We start from the raw sequence: 26,320 nt of genomic DNA, 5'->3' as shown, positions 1-26,320 counted from the left end.
GACTTAATTCCAAACTCACAATTTATTGTACAGCCGTGGCCTGGAATAAGCTTTCCCTGAGCGCTCTTTCTACCTGTTTCAAAAAGTCAGAATGTGTTTACTTGAATTCAGCCATTATTATTGCCATTATTGCCATTTTCTTTGCTAATATGTGACATATTTTCTAGGCAAGTTATCTCATTTTGGTAGCCCTGGATTTTACATGTAGACAAACTTGTATTCTATTGCTCCAAATACAGAACTTCAAAGTGCATCTGACTTCTAAACAGTATTATTCAGGCAGGTTTCAGAAAGTAACTAGACCCAAGAGATCTACATGCACAAATCTTCCTCATGATACATCTCCGTTCAAAGATGCAGCATTAATAGCATATCTGCTTGGAATTTAGCATCATTAAGAGACAGAACTGCCTTGCATCCTAGGGTCTGGATATTAGAAGGGAACAAAACACAGCATTGTGCAAGAGGAGACAGATACGTAATGGGAATGAGTATTAATTTCACATACAAGTAAAGCAAGCATTTCACGTGCAAGATGCAATACTGCATCATCATGGCATTTACATCGTCTTTGGAGGTCTAGTCTCTACCTGCTACCCACCTTCACATGAATGGGAGTTGTGTGATATACAGAAGGAAGCCTCAGAACTGCATTAAAATTTTGCTTAAACTAGTCTAAGTCACAGGTATTGTCAACAGACTTTAAATGCAAATCCCCAGAGGACTGACCTAAAATGTACCATCAAATACTGCACAATATAAATACTCTAGGCAAGTTGTGTTAATGCTGCTGACTGTACTCAGAATTCAGTAGTCTTGCTTTTCCCTTTTCAGTATTTCTAGCATACTAAAAGGCATATTTGTCTTCCCCCATAAATAAAGTTAGTCTAATAATTTAACTTCGTAGATTTATAAAATATTTTCTATGCAACTTAACACAATAGCCTGAAAAAAGCAATTAAATTTAAAGTTAAGAAAGAGTATATTTACAATTAAAATAAGTACAGACCTTATTGGATTTGCATTCATTTATCACACAAAATAATTTACAAGGCTTAAAGTAATAAATAAGTGACTGGAAAGCTTTCAGAGATGTGCGTTCTCTGTATGTCAGAGTGCAGTACAGTTTCAGGAAGCAGTAATGTATTCTGGCTAAAAGTTTTTCAGGAGTCCTTATGTTGGACGGCCTTGACCAAAACGGGATTTTGACCTGGATTAAGAACACATAAGAAACATATGTACGTTATTACTGCTAGAATTTTAAATTATTGTCCACTCAGCTCTCTAGTACAGCATTTGTTTGAAATTACTTTCATGTTCAAGTGTCTTCTGGGGTGGGGGAATCTCACTCAAAATCTATTATTGAGAAAGTTGTGTTTCTGCCAGGATACCTGGACCCACAAATTACATATTCATACAAAAGGTACACAGCTGAAAGAAGCGTGATGCCAAATATCTTCTTCTGAAATCAGTAATTCTACAGAAAGTCACATGCATTTTTTTTTTGACAGAAGTAAGACCTGTGAGAAATTCCTCTGACAACATATTTGAAGCTTCCAGTCCATCCCTTAAAGATTTGTCAAGAACTCCACTATAAGCTTCAGCTCAAGAGGCTCACCTGCTGGCCAGATTATGACCAGTTCTATGCTCCACAACTGCACATGCTCTGCCAGCTTCTCAGTTCTTTCCTGTCTTACCCATTTAAGGTGAAGATGACCAATATGCAATAACATAGACTTTTGGTGTGGGGGGTTTTTTGGTTTTGTTTTTGGAAGGAGGCCAAAGAATAGGCTAAGGAATCTTCGCTAACACTTTTCCAGTTATCCATAATTTTACAAAAAATTATATTGGAGCAGCAGTCAACCTTTCAGCATAGAAGCTATAAAGCAGTTGTTCCAGCATGGGTACAAGAGCTTCATAGTTTCATTCTCTTAGGTCCAGTTTAATTTGACAAAGGAAGCTTTCACATCATAACCTGCTGGAAGGGATGCTGATTCAAAAAAAGCATATGAAATGAGGTATGTTTTTCATTAAAAAACACCCACCCAAAATCCATGTTCTGCTTTTTGCTTTTATTTTAAAATCTTACCTGGCATTCTTCTCAGCATTGTTTTGTCGTGCGCTGACCTGCGCTGAGGCCTTTATCTGAGCTTCAAGTCTAGAATAAATGCCTCCTGCATACTGGAATCCAGAAAAAAAAAAAAAAAAAAAAAAAAAAAAAATCATGCTTTCACACTATTCCAATTTAATCAGTGACTTTTCATAAAAATCACTAATATTCAGCAGAACCTATGGCATACTTTGTTTCATTATCACAACCCAGTAATGAAACCTTTTAAACCCATCCTGGTTTTCTTGCCCAGTTTTTAAAGGCAGTGAACTTCAAATATTATTTAGAACTATTTTCCACAAAAAATCATGCTTGGAACAAAATAAAGATTGATAAAATTCAGTTCTTTAGCTTCAGTATTGAATAGATGGTATTTTCATAGAATCATAGAATCATAGAATGTTTAGGGTTGGAAGGGACCACTAGTGGTCATCTAGTCCAACCCCCCTGCAGTGAGCAGGGACACTGCTAATTCGTGTTATGTATTTTTGTTACCAAGGCTCGCTTCAATTCTGTAAACACTACGTTGAGACAGGACAAATCTTACTTCTTTGCTGTCTTTTGACTTGACTCGATCAAGATCTCCCAGTCTCATTTTTATTAAGTGCCCGGTAATCTCAGACATTCTTCTCTGGTCTGTCAGAAATAAGAAAAAATACTTAGAGCAGAGGTTTTCCTTGCTACTGAATACAAAGAGAGAAGAATTAGACGCACACTTAGTGATATTCTATTCATAAAATTAGCTTTCTTTTCAGCTCTTATAAAAATCTCAAACAACCAAGATCCTAGATCCTAATGCATAATGTAGCTTCAGCAATGTTCTTGGCAGGTATCACAATCAGTCTGAGGCAATACACCGAGATGAAAATCTATGGGAAGGGTTTTGAGGCAGAGCTTTTCAAAACGGCAAAAAGGCACAAAAATTTCAAGAGAGGACAAAAGGTGGAGCAAACAAATATAATTCTGAGTAGTTTTAGTCAGAAAGACTGGGAAAGTGATAGAAGTGAATGTTTATCTCTGTTTATCTGCACAGACAACAAATAACACAGGGATGCAGGAAAAATTATTTGCACACTTAGATAGTCATCAGATGACACAACTATAATCTCTGCAGGTTATGTGCTGACATTCCAAATAAAGAACATAAACCACACTAACATACACTTATAATGCATGTTTTCTTTTTCTCCTGCAAACTTTGAATGCCATTCCAATATTTTCCAAGACAGTAGGCCCGATGCTGCCCATTTATTTTTTCAACCTGTGTGCAAGATTACAATGTATAGTTTTATAGGGTGGATTTTCTTTTCATTTTCCTACCACAAATATTTTTTGTCTCGTGGAATAGATAAGGTTAGGACTAGATTGGCATATATTAGCCAAGTAACATTTTCAGAAGGAGTTCCTAGATGTATGAATATTTTTGTACAGTTTGGAAGAGTCTGAGATTGCTGTGTGGTTTGGATACAGCTGATTACTAATGATTAGTATAGTTGAAATCTGTTCTCTTCCAAATGAGGAGCCGCTACACAAAAAAACCCACCAAACCAAAACAAACCACAAAAACCCCATTGCTATATCTGAGACTGAATTCAACCTAGGTTTCCAAGTAGCTATATTTAAGGAAATTAGCCATTTCTTATATGAAAGAAAAATTTTCTTTGCGTAATATTAACTTTATAAAAGCTAAACTCATGCAAGAACGGACCATCTTCTCTTTGAGCATCTTGGTTGAATCTTAGTGACCTGGAGGCATCCCATTTGTTCTGCTGCATACTCACACTGGTTAGAAAAGAAAGATGCACACAATGTTACCAGTAACAGTTTACAAAAAGGGATATACTACGCTACGTTCTCAAAGGCTTTGAAAATTACTTACATGAATGGAGACGCATCTCGGGAACTTGACTGTCAAAGAAAGAAAGCTACATTAAGTATGTTTTAAGATCAAGACCAAAACTTAAGAGAATTCCACATTATTCAACCCAACCAGAGAGGCTTCGCAGCTCTGATTTTACCTTGTCAGATGGCTTCTCCTTTTTCTGAACACTAGGTGAAGAAACCACTTTCTTTGGGTGCTTGTAGGATTTCTTTAATCTCTCCTTTCTCCCTGCTAATTAAAGAAATATCTATTAATACCAACACAGATATTTGGAATTTCTACACAGCTACAAAAGAATTTTTTCCCTTTATTCCTTCACAAGCAGAGTAAATGAACAGGCTATTTATTTTCCCTTTGTTAGTGTTGAAGGCATGCTAATATACACAGATTATTGTAACACTTTTCTATTACACACATACAGGAACTCAAGTACATATTTAAAATGCAGAGTGGTTGCACACAACTGCACAAGTTTTCTGTTGTAAAATTAAAAGCAAGTGCACATACAAGCTAGATATTTGACCATGTTAATTCAATCAATGAGCTCTGAGCAATATCAGACCAAACAATTTTAAAGTTAAACTACAAAAATTTTCAAAAATGTAGTGGTGAACTCCAATCCCTTTGAGTCAAGACAAAAAGAACAAAGAACTGCCTCTGTTCAAATAGTTCATTAGTAGGGTGGAAAGGAGATGCTGCTTTTTGGCTTTGCATGTTCCTAAACCCATTATCATATTTAAAAAAAACCCCAACAAAACAGGAAAAAGAACAAAAATCCTTTTGGATCATACAGAGTTTATTTTGTATGCTGACACAATTCTAGCCATGTTCACTAGTTGTTTCACTGTGTATCCACAAAAAAATTCTGCAAATATACAGTCATGTAGCTACTACCTTTTCTTCCAATGTTTATCTACAAGAAACTTTATAAAATATTTTAATAGTCTTTCCTGCAAAATACAGCCTTGATCAACTTTGAGGACATTTCAGACATGAATAGTTGCAGCTTTCCTTGTTTGCCAGTGATTTTTAATGGCACCAAGCAACAGGGTAATTTGTATGTAACCACTGAAAAACTAGAGATAAAATAACATTATTTCTTATTTTAAAAATTCCTAATGTTTAAAGTTTGCTTACAGAAGAATTCTGCTGCCTTGAATCCCTATCTCTAAATTCCAGGGAGGATGACTTGTTGTACCTGGTTTCCTGCAAACTTCTTCTTCATCCCCCACTTCATCCTCAGTGACCTCTGAGCCAGTGGTATACTCCTCTTCTTCAGATAACAATGACTGCTGTTTCTAATCAAGAGGAGGAGAGTGCCACAGATTGTAAGTGAGGCTTAATTCCTATGAAAAGATACATTAAATCCATCCTGAAGGAGCTGTCTTCAAATCTTGCTCCGTATCTTAGTGATGTAACTATGTGCGCAGCTAGGTCTAAGAACATCATTCTCAAACGTTGAGAAAAAAACTTCAAATCTTTCCTTAGAATGTTTTGGTAAGAATTTTTATTTATGTTTCTTCCAAGTGGTCAAACATTGTAAGAGGTTGCCCAAAGAAGCCGAAGAATCTCCATCTTCAGAGATTTGACTGGATATGACCCTGAGCAAAGTGATATAGCTTTGAAGTTGAATCTAACTTTAAGTTGGCCCTGCTTTGAGAGTGGGAGGAAATATATAAGATGACCACCAGAGATCCCTTCCAGCATATATCATTGTATGATTCAGTGTTCAGTATCCCATGCATTGCCGGCTATATTATTTTACTAATTAGTAAGAAAATTTATGTTATAGTAGCAAATATCTGAGCTAGCTACATAATGATAGAATATAGGAATCTACAAGTTTACTTACCATTCTATTGAGGCTTGCTGCATCTTGCAAACTGCCTGAAATTGCTGAGATACTCACTAATTAAATACCACAAAGCATGCATATTGCAGTGCACTACAAATACACATAGATTCAGTACACCAGGGCTAACTGCATTAACAATTTTTTGCAAGTTGGTCTGGAATACCTGGTTGGGGTTTTTTGGTGAACTCACCCTAATACCCACTTTTTTTTTTTTCCCCCCTTCTCTCTCCTGTACATCATAAACCACTGGCTCCAATATTGCAATAGGTGGGGTCACAGTGAATAGCTCCTAACCGACCAGCACAGGGTAATGAAAATGTTAAGGAATGTGACATTTACATTGTCTGAATATACACATCTATCTTTTGAAGAAAGTGTTAACAAGTGCCTAGTAATCCATGAGAAAAGATGAAGCCCAAAATTAACTGCAAGTTCAAAACACTTGCAACAGGAACAGTCTTACTATAGCACACTAGGAACATCAGACTCCAACATAAATCATCAAGAGTGACAGAAATAAATTACTGCTCTCTAGCATTTACATTTTAAAAAAAAAAAAAAAGAAAAAATCATGTGACATCCTATGCTGCTGGAAGAACAACTCCACATCCTCTGCATTTGACTAGGTCCTCAACCCTGATAAAAGCTTTCGGCAATGAAGCAGCAGCATAGAGAAGACAGGAAGCATCTCAGACAAGCCATCCAAGAGACAGACACTCAAGAACTCTGATTTTGATGATACACGTTTCTGTCAGCCTAATGAACTGTTAAGAACCAATGCGTGCATTGCTGGTCTATTGTTTTTGTCATTTAGAAAAACATTTAAAAGGAATTTTTAATGTTTATTCAAGCCAAAGTAGTACTTCACACATACTTCATACTTTCTTGTAAAAAGCATTGCTATACTGCAACCACCAAATTAACACAGAAGTAAAAAACATATTTTCCTCCAAATTAATTAGAAAATAAGACAAAAATCAAAGCTAGATATCCACCAGTGCAGAAGAGCAAATATTTAGAATTATGAACAAAATATTTTACTAACCAGCTGTAAAGTCCAGTTCTTCAGAGAAAGAAACTGTAGTAACAAAAAGAGAAAGGCATATACGTTAAAGAACTAGTAATAAAAAGCTAAAAAAAAAAAAAAAAGCAAGTGGAATTCTAAAAATAGGAGTGGTATGTTACAGTACAGCAATCTACACTGTTAACTCCTAGAAGGCCTGCTCTCATCTTTAACCAGAAATTTTGGTGGAATGACTAAGGTGTGCAAATAGGCTGTGAACTCCCAATCGATTAAATGCAGTGAATTCATAATAATGTTTTAATTTGACTAACCTTAGTGCTACAAATATTTACAGCTGATTTTAATCAAAAAAGCAGTCCAGGATAGAGGGGGCAGTTATGAACCAGATTGTTACAGAGTTTAAATTTAATAGCCTCCCGCATTTGTTGCGGGAGAGCTTCTGACACACTGAAGTTCTCACAGAATCAGCAGCACCATGCTACCATCAGGATCACTGAGTTACCAGAAATTCCACAATGGGTGCAGAACTTCAAAAGTTCAAACTTTGCATGAAAGCTCTCTTTAAACCAGAGGTAGTATTATAAACAGTCTCCTTCAACTTGGCTTAGAAAGTATCTCTGTTCACCTGACATACGCATAGTAACATACACACATCTTAGTTTGGGAAAGTACAATCTTCCACATCAGGGAGGGGAACCAAAAAAAAAAAAAGCCCCAAAAATCAACCAAAAAAAACCCCCAAACCCATCACAACCCAAGTTACTGTTCTTCATTTGTAAAAAGTCACGTGGACATACCCAGATACATCAGCAGACAAAACAAAGGCAGCAATTATTTAAATGTTTGCCACGTGATGTATCATTGGTTTAAGAATGGGGTCGAAAGCATAGACATACAGGGAATTGCCTCTGATACACAGAAACATTTCTGGCAGATATGGTAAAAGTATTGCCTTTTCACCAACCAGATTTTGTACCTGTGCTAGCCTATGCTATCCTGCAATGCTCAGCAGTGCACTTACTCCTCCAGCAACATATGGGTTTTGTTTTTATTAAAAGTTGTCTAATGAATTCTTTGAAGTACTCTTGTAAGAATCTTCATTATCAGAAAGAAGGGGGCGAGAAAAATTAGTAGTCACTCACAGCATTGATTTCTCCAGTTTTGGGACCCCACGGCGTATTTGGTTCTACAAGCACATCACATTCAATGCCTTTTTCATCACAGAGCCCAATACCAGAATCACTTAAAGAGAAAGATGTGAAAAAGAAAAAAAATTCTATTTCATATTTCATCAGCCTCTCTTTACTCATCATGTACACCAAGAGAAGACAGACCTGCAACTTAGCTACATCGTATTTTGATAACAATACATTAAAATATAAAGATAGGAGTGAATGCTTATGGGGGTTGAATGACTAAATGTCTGCTTGAAACATAAAAAGTACTTGTTCTTCTCTTCACAATTTCCATCTAAACAATAAAAAGAGTTATGTTTAAAAAGGCCTACGTCACCCATTTTAAAATGGGAGAGAAACCAAACGTAACGTGGTAAGTGTTGAAGGCTAATACAATGTTCTTACCTATTCTCATCCTTAGTGAAAGGAACAACAATAACATCCCTGTGATGGAGCAGATCATTCAATATTTTAGTGGCCTGAGATGGCAAAGCATCCCCATCTTCATTTCCTGAAGGTAAATCAACCATGTGATCTCTCACTTTGCAGCCCTGCAATACATATACACACAAGATCAAATGCTTGAGTTAATGGGAAGAACTGATTTTGGTAAGTACAATAACAAAAGTTCAACTTTTAAACTTCCGTGTCCCAAGGTCCTAGCCTGCCTTAGGACACTGCAACAATTTACAATCCTTACATTGGAAAAGATCTATTTTCATAACACACTATCACCCCATCACCACACATTACGCTCTTTTAAAACTGAGCTAGTATTGAAGTACCTTTGGGAGGGTCGTAGGATCAAATCGAAGTACTTTTTGGTTACAACAGGGATATATTCCTGCCCCAGTTGAGCCCAGAGCACTTGCTACACCTGGATAAAGAACTGGCTGCGAATGGTATTGGCAATGGGAGAATTCAGTACACAGGAAAGACTACATTAGAATAAAAAGAGAGATGAGAGATAAGATTACCCACGGACGTCAAAATTTTGCACTATAAAGAACATATACCAAGCTTTATTGCCATATATTTTCCAAACTGCTTTAATCCCTGCCTCACCCCCCAAAAGTCACCCACAACAAGCCACCTACAGACAAACAAGTGAAAATATACTAACTTGGTTACATCTTGAGCAGGGCAACCAATTGACTGTCCCCCAAAGACGCCAATAAACATCCCGCCAAGATTTCAATTCCTCATGAAGGCCAATTAAGTACTCGTGGACTTCCCAGGTTTTGTCTCTGAAAAAGCAAAAGGCCAGGTTTCATAGAGTCAGAACTCTATTTAAATCCTGCCACCAGAAAGGCGAGGTGGAGAAGGAGCAAAACAACACACGTTCCACTGGTGAAAAGCCTACAGAAGAGTTTAGAACAGGAAGGATACAACGTGGGAGAATCACTATTAAATTCAGACCACGACAGGAGAGCCTATATTCTTTCACAACATCCTAAACTTACTAATAACAAAGAATTACAGCTTGATTCATCTCAAGCTCCATATACTGCAAATTTATAAGCTAAGACAAATATCAAGTCTTTTGGAGATCAGGAGAACCATAAAACAGAAGAAAAACCAATACACAGACTAGAAGAAATTGAAATATGCACATACAAACAAGTTCAGTCATATTGCAGTTTTCTGTCTTTGAAGTAATATGTTGCACAACAGAAGTGAAGTACCGCCATTCTATTTTATTTATTTTAAAAGCCAACATAATATGTTTCTATGTATCTGCAATGCAACAGCAATTACTCAGTTAAGAACTGAAGTTTGAAAATATAAGACTGTGTCTTTTTGATGAATCCAAGACTTCTGGTCTTAAAAATACAGCCTTCACTTTTTCCCAGTGATAAAACCACACACGCCTCTTCAGAATTCAAAAGAGAATATGCAGCCTGCACTGGTGCACGTTATCTTCAGAAAGAGCAGATACTGTTTTCTCACAATTTTAAGCCCTGACCTGAATCATTTGTTATTCTATATACGTCTAATCCAGACTAAGCGATCAGTACTTCCAACAGGAAGTTCATTCTAGGCCCCACTAGAGGACCAATAAATATAAACCTATTTTTAAGTCATTAAAGACAGGCTTGTATTAGCTCATAAGCCTGAATTCATTAGTGGCCAGCATCACTTCACCTAAGGAACAGTAAGTGGATTCTGCGGAGAAAAGCGGTCACAAGTACCACAAGGCAAATAATTAGAACCTATATAATCCTCTGAGTAACTTTAAAGCCCTGCACATTTACATGCTAAGAATTGCATAGCAGCTACATACAGTCAGCTTAAGTGAAATAATACAATTAATGAATTTTACGTGGCTAATCACCAATGATCCTAATAGATCAGGACAGGGTTGCAATATTCAGTTCTATTTAGACTGTTAGGCAGAACTTAATCCACACCTTGGAATTACTAGTAGGAGGTAACACTAAATATGTGTTACCTTGGGAGCTGACACTGAACTGTGTTTTGGTTGTTCTGAACAAAATACTTCTGATGAGAAAGGCTCCTGCTATTAATTTCCCACCACCTTCCTTAAAGGGGGCATGTGGGGAGGGAGGGAACTGCAGATGATCACGCACTGATCTCCATTAAGAAGGGAATCCAGCTGTTCACAAACATGGATCAAACAGACATAATTGAATTAAACATTTGTGCCAAATGAATGAGGCATACATACAGACCAGGTCCTGGAACCTCCTCCGACAAGTACTTTAGAACAGAAAAACAACTGGCAAAGTTTATTTATAGTAGTCTTCAAGCAGGCAGAGTATTTGATTTGACAGTATAAAGTCAGCCTTGAAAATACACTTCAGCATTTCTTTGCTGGCAGAGGTGGATCTATCATTCGATAACAAGCCTTGTAGAAATGCAGCCTTTAATTTAATTTGTCACCAATGACACATATCTTAAAACACTTTCATGAAAGAGTTAGATGAGCATTTTCTATTTAAGGCAGTACAACCCAAAATAGCCCCTCCCAGTAATCATTGCTGTAGCTTTTCCATTTCTATTCAGCAGCAGTACTGCTAAATGAATTTCAGAAGTAAAACATCATAATTGCCCTTTTTTTTTTGTAGTTATAAGAAGTTGAGATGTTTTGTAGTGCTCTTCATATGACTTAATTTTGTAATGTATCTGATAATTCTTAAACATGTAGTATTTTTTAAAATTACCCCAAATCATATAGTTGAAGAAATATTTTTAATATTTATATATTCACTACCTTATATGAACATAGACAATATTCCCATGTTGATCTATGTTGATTTTTCCTGGTACACAAGGAATTCTTCTTTCAGTTTCTTTAGTTAGCATCTTTTTACATAAACAACACCTACATTAAAAAAAGAAGAAAAAGAAAGTACTGGAGTAAGAGCAGGACTTCAAAACATGGGGACTTGTCCTTCCAGCTGAAGTAGTAATAAAAAAAGACCATACCTGTATAATGTCGCTGCATTTCCTCGAGAATCTGGATTTGGGTACTCTGGATCAAACAGCCTCTCAATCTTCTTGCAGAAAAGTTTACTATTAATGACACCAACACAGCTTGCTTACCCATTAGAAAAAATTGAAAACTGTTTTATCTGTAGTGAGACTAACAGATATTCTGATGATACGCGAATCCACCGTATTTCTTTCAGAATCTAGCTTTTAATGTGATTTTCCTTTAAACTGATCTGTTTGGGTAACTAGTTCCTGACCTGGTCATCTCTTATTTTTGCACAGATGTGAGAAAAGAGATCCCTTAATTTTTTCCCCTCTGTTACTTTCTTTGTTTGCCAATGTAAACTGCCAGCTTCTACCTTGACTAAAAGACCTTTTATTAATGAATACTCCTGTGAAATTACACATAACTTTAATTCTAAAAGTTATCAAGTCTTCATCCCTTTCTTACTTTCACCTTGCTTGTCTGTCAGCCTGCCCTCCAATAATTGGTCCTTATCTTGATACTGACTGATCTGGAGTCCTTATGTATGAAATAGTATTCCATCACAACTATTCAGCCTTCCAGCCATCCTAAATTCTATGTCCAAGCATCAGAGTTCACAGGATGCTGAAGCCAAACCATTCTCCTATGAATTAGGAGCATGCCATCACATGCTCCTTACCCTAATCCTGGCTCCCATGTGAGAATTCATGAATAAATTGTCCATATCACACCCCTAGAGTGGCCTTTCCTTTCACTCGTTTCCTATAAAAAGCTCTTTTCTTTTGCTCATAATTTTAATATAAAATCCTGAAGTCACTTCATGATATTCTGTGTTAAAGATACATTATACGAGAAAATAAATTGTATCTATATATCACTTCAAACCTCACAGTGCTTTAGCTGTTCTGAAAAACAATCCAAAAGCCCGACAGCACTTCAGTAGTGTACTACAGGGCAAAAAGTTACCTCTTAAATTTGTCCCTTTTGTCCTTCAACTCTTCCACTTCATTGTGTGTGAAGAGATCAGCAATGTGCGTGACAAGATTAGCATTGATACAATTCATGTTACATGGCGTGGCCACAATAGCATTCATATTTTTGTGACAATACTGAATGCATTCTTCTACCTAGGAAAACCAGAAACATTAAAAGTAAAGTTAAGGAATTCTAGGCAAACCTGTCTCAAAAGATGTATGAATTGCTTCAAGATTTTTATTTTTTTTAAAGTGTGGTTTTCTGAAAAACAATTTCAGTTTAACTTAAAAATACAAAACAAGTCTCAGATTTGTCTAAAGGAGACTCTGAATTATTATGAGACTGAGTTAGCTTGTGTTCTCCTCCAAAAGGTTTCTACAGATCAGAAAACAGCTCCGCAAATGTTTCATCTTCAACAAGTGGTACCTTCCAATTGCTTGTAAAACCAGAACCGCCAGTACACATTATACGTAGTATTGCCTGGTTCTCAACTTAATCAGCTACGCTTACTGTGTATCTAATTGTGCATCACTCCAATGACAGAAATTTTGACAAACATTTTAACAAACAAGTCAGTAGACATTATACAGAGCTGGAGAACCAGATCCTAAACTGCAGAAGTGTAATTTGTGTAAAAAGGATATAAACCAAAGGTATTAATTGATCTAATAATCTTTTTTGATAAAAGCTACCAGAAATCAGATACTGATGTTACTCTAGATCAGTCATCAGAAGGCAACTCCAAGATCCCACTATCACATTTAGAAATAACTTACTCTGTAAGTTTTCTTGCATTGAGATTCTGCAAACATTAGATTACTGCATTGAATAAGAAAGGTGGTAAAATTTCAAAGTGTTCTCGTGTATCATTTCTTTATGTATCAGCCAAAGCAAAACAAACAAGTTAGACACTGTAAAACCCCTGGTAATTAACTGTGCCCTTATAGCAGAGAATCTTTCTTTCTTAATACTTACTAATGAATCCATCTTCAAAAACTCAGAAGAAATAAGAATCGATATAACATTTGATGGTTCTAAAAGGCAACAAAAAAAGTGGGTTTTTACAATAATTCTTTTGATAATTCAGTTTCACATCCCTCCCTCTACATATTTAGTATATGTTTTAAGCATTATTTTACCAATCAACCCATCATTCCATCTTCCAATATGTAGAGCATTTTGCATTTCAAGAAACAAAGTTTTAGTTTATCATTTAGGTGGCCAGAGTACAACTATAACAAACTGGAATTTATAAAAACTGGAAAACGTGGCTTCACAGGGATACAATGACCAAGCAATTACACAAGATTAACTTCCATCTGTAGGCATCATACCCAGCTGAGATTTTGCTTAACGTAACCTTTGCATTGCAAGTTATAACTCTATTCTCTTGGTTTGTTTATATTTTTTAAAAAATGGTAGAAAAGGTTCATAAAAAGATTAAAAACTTGCCTCAAATTCATAAAGGCAAAAGTTTTTCTACTATTATATCAGATTGCATTGACATTTTAGAAAATATTGCAATTGTACCAATGGGGAGCAGAGAGGAAACAGAACAAAACCCAACAGTCATCAGTAGCTTAAAACTACCACTCTCTTCTTGTTCAGAAGAGGTCTGAAGAATCTTAACGAAAAACACCAGATCCCAAAATATATGAGAGCTTTTTCACCACTGCAACTATCAGGATATTTCCTCAAAACTCTCAGTGTTGACAAATCAGAGACATCTGTTACAATGACCAGAAGATCTCTGCTGCAACACTTTTCTAACAAACAACAAGTTCAGTGCAACAGTCAGAAACAAAGAGACTGGGGCTGAACTGTATCAAAAACATCAATCTTCCATTAGTACAGAACATAATTAACCTACAACAAATGATCTACATGCTTTCTTTTACCTAAAGCGGGCATTTCATTAGCTTCAGAATCTTTAGTGTTCCTTTTAACATATCTTATCAACCAGTCAAAGATGTGAACGTCACAGTGCACTGAAATGTCCACCTCTTCCCAGCGCTGGGCATCCACCGACAGATATTCAGCAAAGTATTTCATTTCCAAAACCAAAAGGTCTCGAGGACAAACAAAGTCTTCTTTGAGATTTTTAGCTTCATCACACACATGGATCACCATGTTTGGCCTCAAAAAGAAAACAAGCCACAAACCAAATCAGGACCGTAAGCCGATTAGAACACTGACACCCATCAACAAAGATCTCCTCTCCAAATCTGGACCACACATTGCAACACTGTTGTCACTAACAGGTTTTTATTAACAGAAGGAAAACAATAGTTTGTATTAATAGTTAATAATTGCAATTTAATAGAAACTATTGTCAGCATTGTCAAGTGAAGAACACAAATGCATATCCTCTGACACATGATCAGCGTGATTCAGTGGTTAAGGGACTGAAAAAAGAAAACTTCTAGCTCCAGTCCCCAATTTTGTCTCCGGTTCATTACGGAATCCTACCTGAAGTACATAAGGAACTTATTTGTTCTCCTTTTTCACTTTCTTGAAAAAATAGGCAGACATATATGCCTAACTTACCAAGGCACCAATGACAATAGGAGTATACAGTAGTTATTTCCACCTGTGGAGACCAGAACTGTCTTATTGTATATAAAAAAAGACTATTTCTTAAGAAAAGGTCAAATTCAGTAAATTCTGTCTCTACAGAAAAAACATTGCCCTTAGGCTGCAAACACACGCATTACTCTACGTGTACTTGCATAGTATGGAAAACAGTGATGTGCATGGCTATTTAAAGTTGTAGTAAAATTTTCATTTGAATTTTTCATTTATGGCTTTCTTTTCCTGCTTTTACATAGGACAAATCTATGCTCACAGAACATACTTTTTAATCAAAATGTTATTGAGCACCAATCTTGTTTCATTCCCTTTTAAAATCAGGTTATGTTTCCCATTCTTGCCACAGCAGTGATCAACGACTCAGAGGAAAACTACGGACAGATTCATAAATAAGCTGTCCCTCTTACACATAAGAAATTCTCAAGCCAATTCCTAGTATTTCTGTAGCAATGTAAGGTTTCAAAATTTCTTACAGCATTTATTAGGATGTTCCCAGTCGTTTTCTTTGTGGTAGTAGAAAAGCATGAGCAATTCAAACATCTTTCTGTTGGTTCTATAATCCCCTAGATAACAAACATACAAAGATCTTCTTACCCCTGGCTTTCGTCAGTGCTTTCTCCACCTTTATGCACAGGATCTTTCTCAGATTCCAAAGAACAATTCCTTGTGGAGGTTGCGCTGGGCCTTCCTTAAATGTAAGGAAAAAAGGCTGTATTAGAACGAAAATGCCTGACCTTTTGCTCCTCAGCATCTTGGAAACGCGACTGAAGTACAGCTGTCACGGTGGAGCAACATTACACAACTAGCAACAAATCTGCGCTGCCATAAGGGCTACTAAATAATCCAAATTCCTGTTCTGAATGCCATGCATTCAGAAACCCAGATCAGTAGCATTGCTGGGTTGTCCAGGCACTTGGCCGCACATCCAGATTGGTTCTGCCTCAATATAAAGCAGTAAGATTCACACAGAGTCTTCAGCATTTCCTTCTGGGAATTCAATCCACTCCTTTAGCTCTCCCTGTCCGTTTTGTGGAATGTGGGTCTTAAGAGTTGCCACATCAAAGCTTCTGTTTTCAGGAAGCTTCGCTGCCAGGATGTAACAACTTGAGACTAAAACCACTTCTCATCCATAACACGTTAGCTTTGGAAATCAGTTGCTTCCAAACAGAAGCCCAGAAGTCTCTTAAGATGTTTTTGCCAGGTTTCTCAAACGCGTGGTTTAAAGCAGCAGATTATACAAAAATGCTCAAAGAAAGCAGACCATCAAATTCATCTAGTCCTACAACTACATCATGTAGCTTATTCCAGGAATAAAGGACAGCTATGCTTTAGCAAGTGCACTACAAGTGGTGGAACCTGGACACAAACCCTAGTGAAGTCCAGGAGGTCTAGTCACCAAATCCAGCGAGCTCTGGCTCAAGGGTTAAGACAACCCCAGCATTCACATACTGAGTAACATTTACAACTGCGATGAATAGATCGCTGCAATCTGAAACTTTAATAACCTTGTTTGTAAGTCAGAAAGATCATTATCTTTCTTAAATAATGGGAGGCCACATGCCTGTCTTGCACTGATGAAAACCCGTGATTTTTCATTACTCCCTACACTCAGATTTCTAGGAAAAAGAGTTCCAGAAGCATCTTCTCCCTCTCATGTAATGTTAAGAGGCTGTACACTTCTGAAGATGACTGAGGGAAGTGGGGTTGTTTAGCCTGGAGAAGAGGAGGCTGAGGGGAGACCTTATTGCCCTTTACAACTGCCTCCAAGGAGGTAGCCAAGTGGGTCTTTTCTCCCAAGTAACCAGGAACAGGACAAGAGGAAACAGCCTCAAGTTGTGCCAGAGAAGATTTAGAATGGATATTAGGAAAAATTTCTTCACTGACAGGGTTATCAGGCACTGGAACAGGCTGCCCAGGGAAGTGGTCGAGTCCCTGTCCCTGGAGGTATTTAAAAGATGGGCAGACGAGGTGCTTAGGGACATGGTTTAGTAGTAGACAGGTATGGTTGGACTCGATCATCTTAAAGGTCTTTTCCAACCTAAACGATTCCATGATTCTATGAGCTCTTCATCTTACGGCTAAATAACTATAGCAGACTGACACAAAAGATGACCTGGAAGCTCTATACAGTTCAGAACACAGCAGTTATGCCCTTCAGGAAAGCAAAGTTATCCAACCAGAGGCAGAAGAAAAAGCTTTCTCTAAAGACATAGCCCAGGGCCTTGTACAGTTAAGCCTTAGTAAGGCCATATAGAGGGAACACACTTAATAAAAGGGGAAGATTTACTGGGCAGACCCCAGTAAAACCTTGGAAGGGGCTGGGTCAGACACAGCCTTCAGGGCAGCCGTTCCACTGCAGGCGGGTGACCCAAGCTAGCATTAAAATGGCCACAGTGGGAGTCCTAGATTTGGAATGGAAGGTAAGGCAAGTATTTTAAAGGAAGGGCCTGTGGAAAAAAATGACATGGAAGAGTTCTGTCTGCAAATACTAAGAAGTTGTTTTTGAACACAGTGAAGTTATTTATTAAAGGAAATAATGCTGACAAGAATATGCAACACAGACAAATTAATGGGGATGTCTGAACTTCACCATACATTTCTTCCTCTTTTTCTTTTTATTCTCTCCAAAGCTTATAGATTGTTTGACTTCTGAAAGTTAGTAATAAATACTTTGGGTAAAAGGCTATGCTACATGCTTGTTTACTGCCATAACATGCATTCAGAGGGACTTAACAGCAGTTTGCCTTATAATAAGCAAATCATAAATGAGCTTTCGTAACTCAGCCAAAACCAGAATCCAGCTCAAAATAAATTTGGTCCGATTGCTTTTTCTTGCTGTTACTGCTGTCTACAAACAAATCCAAACAGGCCCAAAATTCTTGATCCTAACAATAAGCAGATGTGAATAAATCCACTAGGAAGTAAACAAAAAACATTTACAAATAGGCTTTTCTCCAATCCCCAATCCTGAAATATACAGGTACCTCAAAAATATTAAGCAGGTGAGTTCACTTCAAGCCTGTGAGAAAAAAATTATCCTAATTTCATATCAACAAATTAGACATAAACAGGGAAATTTATTTATCCAAAGTCACAAAGAAAACAGAAAAATCTCAGGCTAGGATCTTGTAGCAGGAAATGTTAGGGTACTTAACTGCATTAATACTTATTACATGTATTACATTGTTAAAAAGAAAACATGCACTAATTGTCTAAGGAGTTCTGTAAGCAGAGCTAGCTTGTTAACTGCCTACTGGGAAGGTACTAATCTTATAAGTAGCCACCTGTGGGTGCAAGAAGCATTTATTCCACATCATGCATGTAATGAGCATATAATTGAAAGTTGATTGCAAGCATTTTCAGTCTAGATACTCCATATACAGTTTTCAAACATCATCTCTTGATTAGAGTTATTAAAAATATTTTATCCTTTCTCCAGCAAAGGTCAAACAGCTGGTTTTCCTCAAAGACTACAGTGACCAGAAAGCTGCAGCACTGTGAAGGATATCATACAGAAAACATTTTGTTTAAACACTTCACTGTTGTCTTAATTTTTAACACAGAAATTGTTTACTCATTACTGAAGCAAATTTCTCATGCAACACTTTTACCAAGTCCTACAAGGTGCTGAAAACATCTCAGTCTACAACAAAAACCCGAGAATAACTATCACACAGATAAGTACTTCTCCTGTAAGAAGTTGTAATTAAGGAGATGTTAACAATATTTAATTGTGCTGTGATTGGAATACAACTATTAGGACCAGTCCTCTTCTGCCAAACTACTACTGGGACACATAATTAAGACACATTTTATGTCATTGCAAGACTGTCTTGCATCAAAAAGTAGCTACTATCCTATGTAGCCATCTTGCCACCAAGCAGCATGGCAAACACGGGGCTTTTTGCTGGGAGAGAAGGGTCTGACCTCAAGGGATCACCTCCTCAGCTTTCTGCAGTTTTTCTACACAAAACTTTCTAGTTATTTTAGTAACACAGCTTAACGTGATTGCAAGTGGCTGGACGTTTAGCAGTACATGAGGGATACAAAGCAGGAGTTTAATTCTTCTCCCCACCAAAAATCCTTATCAGAGGAATTAGCCTAAGGATTTATGCCTTTTCGAAGGACAAGCTAGTAAAAATACCTAAACAAACATTGATTCTTAATCTAAACTGTTAAGTCACTGAAAGTGACTTAACATATGCATTATATTTATACTTAACTTTCTTTTTTAAAGACAAACAAGTACTACTCCTGGGTGGACTTACCACTCAGGACAGAAAAGCATGCACACACTGATTATAATCAAAGCCAATATATTTCAGAATGACTAAAAACATACCAGTTATAGAAATGGAATCCTGCCCAATAGCAGGCTCCTGAAACTCTGTCTGTGGATCAAGCAAGGAGGATTTGATGTATGTAGCTAAAGTTTCCACAGGACTCCCACCAGCGGCCATCAGGGGATTATACTGGTTGTCAACAGGTGAACTTCCACTGCTTTTTAGTTCATCAAACCTTTTTGCACACTGTCACAAGATTAAATGATAGGACAATGAAGCAGTAGTTTGCAGTACATTTTTAATAACTATAATTTGAGACTGATATTGTATTTCATGACAGCTTTTGGATGTGAACAGTTACTGATATTAAACTTCTAATGCTTCCTATTTACTTAGTGGTATCAAGAAAGTACATAAGTTTACTGTAAAGTAGTAACACTTACAATAATTAAACACTAACAGAAAGAGAAAAAAAATAAGATGGAAACTGTTTCAACCTTTGTTTCCTTAAACTCTGTGATTTTAAGCCTGATCTTCAAAAGGAAAGTTACGGGGAGAGTTTAAATTCGCTTTCTGTAACTAGTTCTTTTACCATAAACACTGTCAAATATTATTAAAAGTAGCTAAAGTAATCGGTTCGTAATAATTATTTTTACTTTATGACTTCCATTCTGATTTGGACGAAAGGGACTGGTGATTTCCAACGCAGTTCTCTTAACTTTCCATTCTGTGTTTTGATGAACTTTGTACATTTTGTAATGAACAATTTTGAGTTTTTCCATTTTGTGAATTTGTACTGATACAACAACTACAGGTTTGGTTCAGCAGAATCCTACACACAGCTAGTTTACACATAGAAGTAAATCTACTTAATTTTACAGGTGATCCTCCTGTGACACAGCTTGTCAGGCTCCATTCAAGCAGCTGTTTTAATTTATTTTGGATTGAGCTAACTGACACTGCCGCATGCCACCTGCCCCTTTGGGAGAGGTGGACACAGTGACATCCCTTTGATATTAATGTAGTGTTTTAAATTTATAAGGATGCCAGTCTACTCTATACAACAGATACATAAAAGCACAAATATACATTTACTTAATTGCCTTAAACAGGGTCTGCAAGTATTTGAGAAACTTTGTTCTTTTAAAACAGAGTAACCAGGCATGTACTAATCAATCATATTCTCTTCATTAATACGAGGCAAGAGCTCACCAATACTTTTATAATTATTTTATTTAACGTGCACAGTCCTGTCCGCAAATTGAAAGGTAAACAGTAGAGACCTCCCCCCACGAGCGCTTTGCCAAGCACTTGAAAGGCAGTAACATTCCACAGAAGCCTCTACTCCCAATCATTCACTTCTATGTTCGAAATACAAGGTTACAGTGATGCCCAATAGCAATGCTATAAATGTGAGCTGACACATTTGATTAAGTTTGCAAGAAAATAAAGACAGCTGGCTTGGGTTTTTCTCCAGCTTTGCTGAATCACAAGGGCAAAAGATGTTTTCCTCTTTTAGCTTACTTCCCTCTCAGAACCAAAAATTTCAAAATTAGTATTTAAAAAAAAAGTAAGCATTTCACCAGGAAGTTCAGCAATCCAGAAATATTAAGTATCCGGCAGTACTAGGTTCTTCCAACTCTATTCCAACCAAAGAGAAAGAAAAATCCCCATCTTGTAGGGCCGAGCAAGAGGCAACCACACTCTTAACTACCTAATGGAGATCTGTAACTCTTACTTCCTCAGAATTGTAATGACAAGCGTAAGAAGTTATCAGGTTTGCTAGTAGGTATACTACAATCTACATGAGATTAGTAGATAGTGCCATCCTCTCCCCAAAAATCTTAGCTATGTAATTTGAAATATGTTAGCACAACTACTTTTTTTTATTCCACTTCTTAATTTTTACTTTCCACTAATTTTTGTTGTTATTCTCTATCAGTTCTAATGAAATAAAACACAGAATGTATTTCCTAATTTTGATGTTCAGGTTTTGTAGAAACAAACAATCTACTGCTCATTTAACATTTTTGATTCTTTAGGTATAAATTACTTCAGGAAAAAAAAAATCCTTTACCTTGAATTCCCCTCCCTCCCCCAAAGATGTTTTCTTCTTCATAAAGTACTGCTTAAAGTATATGAATTCTTTTATTAGTAAATTCACCTCTTTGGATGTATATCCTGGAACTAGCCTTGCCACACTGTCCCAGTTGATAGGCTGAGGAACACCGATTAGGGAACACAGGATCATATCCAAAACCATTTGATTGTTGTCATATGGGAAGTTATTGTTTTCTGACAATCCACGACTCATTTTTGGCTACTTAAGCCTAGAAAAGAAAATGTTATTAGTAAGTCTCACTGCACCATTTACTAAAGCTTCATCTACATTAACTGCAGCACTCCGTAAGTTACTATCGAAAATGTTTACCACACCGTTACAGTCAAGTACTAAATGTTTTATTTGACAAAATTTATGTATTCATATCTGCATCCTCAAAACCCTGGGGGAGAAGCAGATGTGCAAAACACACCAAAAACAATTCAACAGCAGCAGGCACTATCTACTACTCCTTTGAGCTATCTGATTCCAGGAGGGATTCATACTGCTGATCCCTCCAATGCAAACAAAAGCCTCCCACCATCTCAGAATAAACAGCCTAAGCAACAGAGGGACATTTTAATTTAAATTTACTTATATTTGAATACGCTTGTTTGTTCCCCCAAACTTTCTCCTGCTCAACTTCAGTCTCCTCTTGCTCTGCCTATTTGTTTTGCACACCTGACTTCCATTATATAGGAGCCAACCCAGAGCACCCAGCTAAGGGCCGTCAATAATACTTTGGAGCCAAGAAGCAGGACACCTGGATATCCTTCAGCTCTCATCCTGGAGACCTGACTTTTGAGTTGTCCTAAGGCACTCATAATTCCTGATTAGCTGAGATTATCAGGGCCAAGAAACCTTGTTTCTTCAGCTTCAAGCTGAACACCAGAACAAAGCATACAAGGACAGCAGTGAACATTTTTTAAAAAAAGCATCTCCTCTAATTGGGAAAAAAGTGTTACATTTAGGGGTTGGGGTTTTTTTGGTTTTGTTTTTTTCTTTTTCCACATGAATTTTACATACAGCACCAGGGAACACAGCAAAAATTCAAAGTACGGTTTTAGCATATGCTGGGAGAAAACTGCAGGCATTAATCAGGACTTTCATATTAGACTAACACACAGCCAAAGAGCTTAGTAAGGAGTCATATTTGGAAAGCACTTGGATGTTTTCCAAAGTACCTTAAACAGATCACGTAAATAACAGAACTTAAAAGTCACATACAGAATTTTGACATATAAAGCAATGATTATAGAGAATTTCAGAGACAACACACTTAGATGGCAGCAGATTTAACTGATCACTTGTTATGAGAAGTAACCTACATGTAGATGTTTCTTTAGCATCACCCTCTTTCTAAAAGAAAAGATGTAAAATATACAAAACAGCACTGATTTTGTTTCTGATTCTAGAAGCTACTCCAGCACTTTTTTGTTTTGTTGGTAGAAACAGAAATCACAATAGCAGGTAACTGTAAGCTTTCATCCTCTCAAAAGAGCAGCTGAATGAAACAGTCAGAAAGAAAAAAAACACCCAGAACCCTTCAAGATAATTCTTAGGTTTTATATATTCATGAAATTTATTAGGGAACACAGGATCATATCCAAAACCATTTGATTGTTGTCATATGGGAAGTTATTGTTTTCTGACAATCCACGACTCATTTTTGGCTACTTAAGCCTAGAAAAGAAAATGTTATTAGTAAGTCTCACTGCACCATTTACTAAAGCTTCATCTACATTAACTGCAGCACTCCGTAAGTTACTATCGAAAATGTTTACCACACCGTTACAGTCAAGTACTAAATGTTTTATTTGACAAAATTTATGTATTCATATCTGCATCCTCAAAACCCTGGGGGAGAAGCAGATGTGCAAAACACACCAAAAACAATTCAACAGCAGCAGGCACTATCTACTACTCCTTTGAGCTATCTGATTCCAGGAGGGATTCATACTGCTGATCCCTCCAATGCAAACAAAAGCCTCCCACCATCTCAGAATAAACAGCCTAAGCAACAGAGGGACATTTTAATTTAAATTTACTTATATTTGAATACGCTTGTTTGTTCCCCCAAACTTTCTCCTGCTCAACTTCAGTCTCCTCTTGCTCTGCCTATTTGTTTTGCACACCTGACTTCCATTATATAGGAGCCAACCCAGAGCACCCAGCTAAGGGCCGTCAATAATACTTTGGAGCCAAGAAGCAGGACACCTGGATATCCTTCAGCTCTCATCCTGGAGACCTGACTTTTGAGTTGTCCTAAGGCACTCATAATTCCTGATTAGCTGAGATTATCAGGGCCAAGAAACCTTGTTTCTTCAGCTTCAAGCTGAACACCAGAACAAAGCATACAAGGACAGCAGTGAACATTTTTTAAAAAAAGCATCTCCTCTAATTGGGAAAAAAGTGTTACATTTAGGGGTTGGGGTTTTTTTGGTTTTGTTTTTTTCTTTTTCCACATGAATTTTACATACAGCACCAGGGAACACAGCAAAAATTCAAAGTACGGTTTTAGCATATGCTGGGAGAAAACTGCAGGCATTAATCAGGACTTTCATATTAGACTAACACACAGCCAAAGAGCTTAGTAAGGAGTCATATTTGGAAAGCACTTGGATGTTTTCCAAAGTACCTTAAACAGATCACGTAAATAACAGAACTTAAAAGTCACATACAGAATTTTGACATATAAAGCAATGATTATAGAGAATTTCAGAGACAACACACTTAGATGGCAGCAGATTTAACTGATCACTTGTTATGAGAAGTAACCTACATGTAGATGTTTCTTTAGCATCACCCTCTTTCTAAAAGAAAAGATGTAAAATATACAAAACAGCACTGATTTTGTTTCTGATTCTAGAAGCTACTCCAGCACTTTTTTGTTTTGTTGGTAGAAACAGAAATCACAATAGCAGGTAACTGTAAGCTTTCATCCTCTCAAAAGAGCAGCTGAATGAAACAGTCAGAAAGAAAAAAAACACCCAGAACCCTTCAAGATAATTCTTAGGTTTTATATATTCATGAAATTTAAAAAAAAAAAAAAAAAAAAAAAGCCACAAACGCAGATGACAAGTCTTATAGAAAGTCGTACCATTTTAGCAATTTTATCTACAAGAAAACTATTGCCAAGCATGCCAAAGAGCCAGTTTTAAAGGACAAAGATCCTTCACAGACCATACGAGCCCAAACTTTCCAACAAAGATGCCACTATGAGGTAAAGGTAGATCAGTCCCTGCAGTCACTGAGTCCTTAGCCCTCATCCTGATAGTCCTATCAAGTGGTGTCACTGTGGTAATTCTGTGGTGGAGACTTTTCACTGTCAGCGCACAGACAGATGTCAGTATCAATTATATTTAAGCCACTGAGTCTCTATCATATACGCTGTTATGAAAAGAAAGAACCGGACAAAAACAGGTCAGCACCAGTGGCAAATTTAAGTGGTTATAAAATATGAAGCTGACTTCTTGTGCTACCTTGTGCACACGCAGCAGCTGGTTTAAAAATATGTCTGAATGAGATAAGTAAATGCTGGAGTCTTAGAATCCTCTGGTCATGAGCCATAAAATAGGCTTAATGAAAGTAAAATTACTAGCAATGTCAATGTTGCATAAATCACCATTTTAAGGACTTGTTCTGTGATATGATTTTACTGGGTAATCAAATAAATAAATAAATAAAAGCACTTATTTTGCAATAGTTAGAGTCTATAATTTAAAGGAAAAAAAATCTGAGTACTTTGCTGGTAACAAGTTTGCACAGACATCAGCACTGTGAACCATGAAGCAACCCAACCATGAAGGGATGACAGGTACTCTAAAATGCAATGACACATTCAGAGAGAATGAAGGCTTTGTCTCTCAAATATTTTTTTATTTGCTTATTTGGTACAATAAAATACAGTTTTATATATGCTTATCACTGCAAAAATAAATGAAGGAGCATACTTAATTACAGCATACAGAAGTTAAGTCTTTTTATTTCTATTCTGGAAAGAGCACAGGACTCCTCTTTGTGGCTTTATACAGGATATTTAAGGTTGGCCTTTTTGTCTTTTAGGAAATTCTGACAGAAGTAAAGACACACGCAAGATTCTGCCTCATGCAAGAATGGTGTACTCCATAAGAAGAGCAAATAAAGCCTGTAATAAATCATATTGTTACAAGAGACACGGTAACTTCTGCAGATTCTCTCCAGTTTGTTACTGCAAGTAAAACTCAACCCTTTCGTCAACTATGGAAATTGCAGGAAAAAAGTTTTGGAACTGTTTAATTCTGACTTATTTGATATGCACAACTTAGAAAGATACGCGGCAACAGGAATTTTTATTAATACTTAGAATTCTGGATTAAGTGGTGCAAAAGATTACCCACACTTGAATATTTCGTAAAACTGACATGATTTAAACAAAGAGTTAATTCATTATGCAGAAAGTTGGTTTAAATTACGGTAATGCACCGCCTCATTTAAGACTTTTTTTTTTTTTATTTAAAGCAAAGAATCACTCTAAAAATGAGGAACTACTGTCCTCTTGCACGTACATAACCTGCAGGAAGTTAAAGATGGTGGGATGGGCATGAGGTTTCATGCAGAACACTTGAATGCCACAAAGTGATGGTGCAGAATGAGGGGAGAGGGGGAAATATCCGCAACTTTGATTGTAGTTTGCCCACATATTAGTCAAAATAAAAATTTAAGTAAGGTATCCAAATAAAATAATAATAAAAAAACCACCCAAACCAACGGATCCCAGTTTTGGGGGCAAAATCCTACAAGTGCAACCAGCCTCCTCATGAAATACCGCCCTAGTGGGACCCGCCCTCACAGCGGGGACCGCTGCCAGCCACCTCAGTCCTCTCCAATGGCGGAGCCCCCCGC

The 26,320-nt window shown here is 36.9% G+C and overlaps 1 protein-coding gene across 2 annotated transcripts; it reads right to left on the bottom strand.

Annotated features, from left to right (window-relative positions):
• Positions 1–21,649, bottom strand: KIAA1841 (KIAA1841 ortholog). 2 transcript variants are annotated; one of them, XM_035896968.1, is made up of 20 exons: positions 21,500–21,649; positions 19,395–19,581; positions 15,647–15,740; positions 14,362–14,600; positions 13,439–13,497; positions 12,455–12,615; positions 11,497–11,583; positions 11,282–11,392; positions 9,170–9,293; positions 8,832–8,984; positions 8,452–8,597; positions 8,014–8,113; positions 6,893–6,925; positions 5,191–5,290; positions 4,129–4,223; positions 3,990–4,018; positions 3,819–3,892; positions 2,658–2,746; positions 2,090–2,181; positions 1–1,210 (listed from the first exon to the last, which is right to left on the bottom strand). In XM_035896968.1, exons 1-20 carry the CDS (start codon positions 21,647–21,649, stop codon positions 1,174–1,176), a joined length of 2,160 nt encoding a protein of 719 aa, XP_035752861.1. In that variant the 3' UTR covers positions 1–1,173. The 2 variants fall into 2 exon arrangements, with proteins under 2 accessions (XP_035752861.1, XP_035752862.1); XM_035896969.1 differs by lacking the exon at positions 19,395–19,581 and having other exon boundaries at positions 21,500–21,564.
• Positions 21,650–26,320: the final 4,671 nt, after the last annotated feature.

Source organism: Egretta garzetta, unplaced genomic scaffold (assembly GCF_000687185.1).
Source record: "Egretta garzetta isolate BGI_Z169 unplaced genomic scaffold, ASM68718v1 scaffold306, whole genome shotgun sequence".
In the NCBI taxonomy this organism is placed as follows: Eukaryota; Metazoa; Chordata; class Aves; order Pelecaniformes; family Ardeidae; genus Egretta; species Egretta garzetta.
Note: the sequence above shows the minus strand (reverse complement) of the source record. Positions and strands in the feature narration are given on the sequence as shown.

Bases quoted from the DNA above. Each gene is read 5' to 3' on its own strand.
- KIAA1841 (XM_035896968.1), bottom strand. From the start codon at position 21,649: ATGAGTCGTGGATTGTCAGAAAACAATAACTTCCCATATGACAACAAT. The intron at 8,985-9,169 runs GTTAGTATATTT...ATTCTAATGTAG, and splicing joins CCTGCTCAAGATGTAACCAA to TCTTTCCTGTGTACTGAATT. The intron at 3,893-3,989 runs GTAAGTAATTTT...TTTTCTAACCAG, and splicing joins CGAGATGCGTCTCCATTCAT to TGTGAGTATGCAGCAGAACA.